Raw genomic sequence first — 7334 nt, 5'->3', positions numbered from 1 at the left:
ATTAAATATCCTGTATGTATACATGTAGGACCGTTTTTACAAACCACTCATGTCTTGCAGGAATTGATTTACATGTGACGTCGCACCAGTACATAATTAAGGATAGATTGGTCATGTATGTTGGCCACCAGTGGGCAGTGCATGGCTATGGATGTCTTCCTCATGCAGAGTTCAGGCCAGTCTATGGCAGGGGTGGCCTGGAACTCTAACTGGGTGTGCAGACCTTCACTCCAACCCTGCTGACCTTCACTCCAACCCTGCAGACCTTCACTCCAACCCTGCTGACCTTCACTCCAACCCTGCAGACCTTCACTCCAACCCTGCAGACCTTCACTCCAACCCTGCAGACCTTCACTCCAACCCTGCAGACCTTCACTCCAACCCTGCAGACCTTCACTCCAACCCTGCTGAATGCACAGCATGATCCTACTTAATCAAGTAGGATCATCAAGAGCTTCATCAGGTATGTTAAAATGGGGTTGGACTTAAAGCCTGCATAGTCTTGGGACATGACTGGCATAGTACATTAATTTATGGGCACAGGTCAGACAGAACAATTTCTATATTTATTTAGAGTAACTTGTTAAAGATGGATGTAATAGAATCACAAGACAGCCTCCCGGACAGTATTGCAATTGTACAGGACACAACACTGTATGTAATAAGGACCAGTGGCGGTTGGTGTCATTTAAGATCAGGGAAGATGATAATATCTTTCTATTCCAGCATTTTGGATGACTCATTCAAATTCCATTTACGCAGCTCAATGCAACACCGATATTTTTAGGCTACTAAACTGAACAAAAATATAAACACTATGTAAAGTGTTGGTCCTGTGTTTTTTCCAAAGAATTGAATGTTCATTTATCTACCATAAGCCGCCTCAATGTGATTTTAGAGAATTTGGAAGTACACCCAACTGGCCGCATATACACATACCATTTGTATGGTGTCGTGTGGGTGAGCGGTTTTCTGAAGTCAACATTGTGAACAGTGGGTTATGGTATGGGCAGGCATAAGCTATGACAATGAACACAATTGCATTTTATCAATGGCAATTAGAATGCGCAAAAATACCGTGACGAGATACTGAGGCCCATTTTTTTTTTAAGCTATCTGTCTGTGACCAACAGATGTATATCTGCATTTCCAGTCATGTGAAATCCATGGATTAGGGCCTAATTAATTTATTTCAACTGACTGATTTCCTCATATGTACTGTAACTCAGTACAATCTTTGAAATTGTTTTATGTTGAATTTGCATTTTTGTTCAGTATACATGATACTTTAATTTGCCCTATACCCATCATGAGGTTCCTACAACCTAGCTTGTGAATGAACGTTTACAATGTAGGTGTGTACAGGTTGAGAGACATTTTTTTTGTTATCACGGTGACAGTGACACATTCAATACCGCCTTGCACACTCTTGCCTGCATCTCGCTGATCTAAGGCGTAATCATTGGTCCAAACTTTGCCAACGAGAGTTCCTATTGGACAAATTCAGGTATGTTTATCCCCGTTTCATTCCGTTTGCTAAATCTGAGCGGTTGTTTGCTAAATCTGAGGGGTTGTTTTGGACACTGTACAGGGCCCGGTGAGTTTGGTGGGTACCCCTCCCCAAATATTGTCATCAGAAAATATAAAAATGGACATACCCTTTGAAAGCTACAGGCCTTGACCTTTTGGAAATCAAACTAAAATCTTACTGCCGGTAATGTCATAAGAATCTCCCTTCCCTCCCATAAAGGCCATAAATCATGCGCTATGGACATATTCATAGTCACCAAAGTGCAAACATTTAGTACGCATGGAAAGGGTACACCCTCATGATCATTGTAAAGCAATGCATTTCCTTCTCAATCCACATGACCTTATATGCATCCTCCACATGCGCCGTTTAGCTAGCTCATTTACAATTGGAAAACTTTCTTCTTCTGTCTGTCCTGATTGCTAAGGTCATTTTAAGATGTCAGGCTTGAAAATCCGTTCAGCCATTTTTACACAGTGACTCACTACCAAAACCAGACGCAACTGGTTTCAAGTGGCCAAGCGACATGTGATCTCCTACTACTATCTAGTGGACGAACTGGGAATAAGACAGAGGATGTACAGTATGTACATCAGTGGATAGACTTCAGCTTTCTCCTCATATGTATATCATTCCCGTGAGACAGAAAAGGAAGGTATGGCACGTTGCACAAGCCCTGCACTTTTAAGATGTCTGTGTTCCAATGGGAATTTGCGCCTGTTTAGAGCGCCACCATTAGGTGAAAGATCTGGTCAGCTGTATTTCGGGTTCTGTAGTAGTCACATTGTTTCTGACACCGTTCTCTGAATTCCACAGTTCATACATTTCTAACAGTACAATTTACTTTATGAGGGTAGCATAGTATGGCTTGTTTAGAAAATGCTACCAGAGGGGGTCAGAGTTTAACAGCTTAAGAAATCCTTCAACAGAATCGGCAGAATGAATACAAATCAAATCAAATTTTATTGGACACATACACATGATTAGCAGATGTTAATGCGAGTGTAGCGAAATGCTTCCGACAATGCAGTAATATCTAACATTTCCCCAACTACCTAATACACACATCTAAAGGGATGGAATAAGAATATGTGCATATGGATGAGCGATGGCCGAGCAGCTTAGGCAAGATGCAATAGATGGTATAAGATACAGTATATACATATGAGTAATGTAAGGTATGTAAACATTATTAAAGTGGCATTGTTTAAAGTGCCTAGTGATCCAATTACTAAAGTGGCCAATGATTTGAGTCTGTATGTAGGCAGCAGCCTCTAAGTTAGTGATGGCTGTTCAGCAGTCTGATGGCCTTGAGATAGAAGCTGTTTTTTAGTCTCTCGGTCCCAGCTTTGAGGCACCTGTACTGACCTCGCCTTCTGGATGGTAGCAGGGTGAACAGGCAGTGGCTCTGGTGGCTGACGTCCTTGATGATCTTTTTGACCTTCCTGTGACATCGGGTGCTGTAGATGTCCTGGAGGGCAGGCAGTTTGCCCCCGGTGAAGTGTTGTGCAGACCGCACCACCCTTTGGAGAGCCTTGCGGTTGAGGGCGGTGTAGTTGCCATACCAGGCGGTGATACAGCCCGATACTCTCAATTGTGCATCTGCAAAGGTTTGTCAGGGTTTTGGGTGACAAGCCAAATTTCTTCAGCCTCCTGAGGTTGAAGAGGTGCTCTTGTGCCTTCTTCACCACACTGTCTGTGTGGGTGGACCATTTCAGTTTGTCTGTGATGTGTACGCTCAGGAACTTAACTTTCCACCTTCTCCACTGCTGTCCCTTTGATGTGGATAGGGAGGTGCACACTCTGCTGTTTCCTGAAGTCCATGATCATCTCCTTTGTTTTGTTGATGTTGAGTGAGAGGTTGTTTTCCTGACACCACACTCCGTGTGCCCTCAGCTCCTCCCTGTAGGCAGTCTTGTCATTGTTGGTGATCAAGCCCACTACTGTTGTGTCGTCTGCAAACTTGATGATTGAGTTGGAGGCGTGCATGGCCACACAGTCATGGGTAAACAGGGAGTACAGGAGGGGGCTGAGCACGCACGCTTGTGGGGCCCCAGTGTTAAGGGTCAGCGAAGTGTAGATGTTGTTTCCTACCTTCACCACCTGGGGGCGGCCCGTCAAAGTCCAGGACCCAATTGCACAGGCCGGGGTTGAGACCCAGGACCTCCAGCTTAATGATGAGCTTGGAGAATGCTGTCATCGATGAACAGCATTCTTACATAGGTATTCCTCTTGTCCAGATGGGATAGGGCGATTGCATCGTCTGTTAACCTGTTGGGGCGGTATGGGGTGGAGGTGATATGATCCATGACTTGTCACTCAAAGCACTTCATGATGACAGAAGTGAGTGCCATGTGGCGATAGTCATTTAGTTCAGTTACCTTTGCCTTCTTGGGTACATGAACAATGGTGGCCGTCTTGAAGCATGTGGGAACAGCAGACTGGGATAGGGAGCGATTGAATATGTCTGTAAACGTACCAGCCAGCTGCTTTGCGCATGCTCTGAGGACGCAGCAAGGGACAGCCCTGATCACTCGCAAACACAGTTCACGTTCATAGCGGCCACATACAAACAGCATGATCACTTTGCTCGTTGTATAATTTCTTCTCGCATCTACACGCTCTCCTCCTCTCATCTTTTCCCTTCACAATTACTCAACACATTTTATGCACTGCAGTGCTAGCTAACTGTAGCTTATGCTTTCAGTACTAGATCAATTCTCTGATTCTTTGATTGGGTGGACAACATGTCAGTTCATGCTGCAAGAGCTCTGATTGGTTGGAGGACATCCTTCGGAAGTTGTCATAATAACTGTGTAAGTCTATGGAAGGGGATGAGAACCATGAGCCTCCAAGGTATTGTATTGAAATCAATGTACCCAGAGGAGGACCGAAGCTAGCTGTCCTCTACACCATGGTGCTACCCCAGAGAGCACTGTTGAGGCTACTGTAGAACTTCTTTGCAAAACATTGTTTTAATTATTTGGTGACATTTGAATATATTTAGTATAGTTTAATCAAAAAAGGATAACTTTTTAATGTTTCACTATTTTTATTTTTATGAAATTCACTGAGGAGGATGGTCCTCTCCTTCCTCCTCTGAGGTGCCTCCACTGGTAGAGACGCTGAATTTAGAAGTATTTTTCTTCCCTGCTGTCTAGTTTACAGTACCAAAACATCTTTGTAGGAATATTATTATCTTCAAGATAAAGCTGAAATTGTTACTTGCAGTCAACACATTCTCAAGGACTTCTTACAGAATTAGGACTCAGTTGTCTGTTCTCTCAATCCATCCGGCAATTTAGGTTGAAATAAAAACACAGGGAATCCAAAAGTGAGTGATTACTGCACAAAAATGCAGGTTTGACTTTATTTTTTTCAAACACATTAGAAACTAAAAATAAGAACACAATTTTTCACATTGTTGTTGCCTGGAGACGTTTTTCTGCCAAAGAGAAAGGAACCCAGATGGAACAGAGAAGACAGCCATCATCAACGCTATTAAACATAAGGACTTTAAAAAAACACCTACAGTTATTGTTTCATAAATAGGCGCAGCATGATGAACAGACTTGGGAAAAGAGAGATGGGAGTGATCAGAAGAGTGACGACGAGCCAGATGTCAGGGTTATATATATTGCCACTCTACCAATCTGTCTCTACCACTCTCATTCTGACGCTTTCTACCGATAAAGAGAAATAACCTCAGACACAGGAGTGGGATGAGAATCCATATAATCAATATGCCCAGAAGTCGTACCAAAAAAAGATGTTTTCCTTGTACCAAATATAACTTTTTATTTGTCTAATTTCACAAAACTCATATTTTGTGATGTTTTCCAGGTAAAGGGCAGCCAAAGTTTACGACTTTATTTCAGAGAATGGAAACTACTGATTTAGCAAGTTTTATCTTACAAATATCATGATATTGAAAATGTTTACGCCCCAATAAAATCCAAACAACTATAACAGCCGTTTAATCAATTTCCCTTCTTTGATAGTTAAATTATAACCAGTGTGATCCAATTCACAATCACACTGCACTTGAAAAAAGCTTTTGTTGTTATACCCTAGGAGCAAGAGTAACACAAAATTCTATGTACAGCTTGAGGTGATGTCTATACTAACCAGCCTCGGGATAGTCCACAGAGGATCATATGAACATGATCAGCATCAGTTTAGAAAGAGCAACACAACACTGCTCAAAGACACACAACAGTCTCTAAGGCAGTCCAGTAGCAGAGCGAGATAAAGAGGAGAGAAGTATAGAAATATAATAGGTGTTCTTTATTTATTTTTTCAAATGATAAAGATGATCTTGTTTTTCCTTTCAAAATAAAAGTCAATTTGGGGTTTTGGTTTACATCTTGCGATGTGTGGAAAAAAAGACCTAAGAGCCCCTAAGTGCTAAATTAACTTCTGGGATTTGAACAATGGTCTAACATAACGCTTCTACGTCACCAGCTTGTCTTCCTCAAAACACAACCCAGTGACATATCAGTAACGATCCAATGACACGTCAGTAGAGAGGACAGTACTGCCTATTCTTTCACATCTCTGAACACATTTTGTTGTGCCTTTATGGGCATACATTGCAAAGTCCAAAAACATTAACTTGACATTTGTATCAAATATCAGGTGAGGGTAGAGTGTGGGTCACAAAGAATCCAAAACCCACTCATGACATCAGTATGATTATTTTCAAAGTAGATCACAAAGAATCAAAACATATCAAAATATGGATGTTTTGGAAAATGTGCTTCTGCCTTTCTTGTTTGAGTGACGGTCAGATGGTTTAGCCAGAGTGGGGGGTGGTGGTCAAGGAGTTTCTTCTGGGGCTGAGGGCAATGCCTTGGTCCAGTGAATGCAGAGTGGGACCGAATGTGGACCGGGTCGGGTTGCAGTCTGTTCCGGGGCTGGTTTTGTGGAGGTTAGAGGTCAGATCAGGTCAGGAACAGAGGCTTGTCTCTCTGAAGAGCTCTGAAAGAAGACGAGATGGAGGAACAATGAGGAATAATAATCACATAATAATCAATCAATCAATAATAATCAATGTCTCTTAACATGTGTTGAGACCCTTGACCCTTGAAATATAATTAAAATAGAGTTTGATTGATTGCAACTTGGGTTCAGACTGGAAGAGTGAAACAAAATCGCCTACTCCTGGAATACAAAGCTCAATGGAGAATCTCCATACAAAGTACTTCTTAGTTCATAATTGGACCTCATCTATTTCTGGGAAACCTGCCCCAAAGGTCATTCAGAGTATAAACTCTGTTCATACTCTCATATCTGCTGTGTTTCTCTATTGTCATCCTATATAATAATGATGAGTATTCTGAGTGTGTGAATAGAATAATGGGTGTATGTAGAGCTGTAGAGCTGTGGTGGTCATGAAATGTTGTCAGCCAGTAACTGTCATGCAAATAACTGCCCGAGTGAGTGAGAGTGAATTCCTACCCGTTGCCACAGTATTCGCTGGTCCAGTCGAGGTGCTGGCTGGGCCCATTCCGACACACCTGTCTGTAGTCCATGGATGGGGACAGTCCCTGCCCACCGGACGAGTTGAGCATGTTCTGGAATTCTGACTGGAGAGGGAATCCCTGGAAAAGAGAAGTCTAGCATTAGAGTCCATGTTTTCCAGTGTTATCCGTGTTAATCTACTCGGAGATACATTCAATTACTAGAGTGGCCGAGGTCATAGATTCTAGAATGTGCTGATAATGGCAGCCATCTTGTTCATGGATACATTTCAATTCACTCTAATTAGAATGAATGGCAGAAGAGGCACAGGAGTTGCATC

The 7334-nt window shown here is 42.4% G+C and overlaps 1 protein-coding gene across 2 annotated transcripts in view; it reads right to left on the bottom strand.

Moving 5' to 3' along the window:
• Positions 1-4866: 4866 nt before the first annotated feature.
• LOC135558610 (thymocyte selection-associated high mobility group box protein TOX-like) overlaps positions 4867-7334 on the bottom strand; it is a 93620-nt gene continuing 91152 nt past the window's right edge. For both annotated transcript variants that reach the window (XM_064992540.1, XM_064992541.1), the window contains exons 9-10: positions 6992-7134; positions 4867-6511 (exon numbers count right to left, since the gene is read on the bottom strand). In XM_064992540.1, the coding sequence (XP_064848612.1) occupies positions 6475-6511; positions 6992-7134 (180 nt within the window). In that variant the 3' untranslated portion in view covers positions 4867-6474. The remainder of the gene's footprint in view (positions 6512-6991; positions 7135-7334) is intronic.

The sequence above is a fragment of the Oncorhynchus masou genome, chromosome 17 (assembly GCF_036934945.1).
Source record: "Oncorhynchus masou masou isolate Uvic2021 chromosome 17, UVic_Omas_1.1, whole genome shotgun sequence".
NCBI lineage: Eukaryota > Metazoa > Chordata > Actinopteri > Salmoniformes > Salmonidae > Oncorhynchus > Oncorhynchus masou.
Note: the sequence above shows the minus strand (reverse complement) of the source record. Positions and strands in the feature narration are given on the sequence as shown.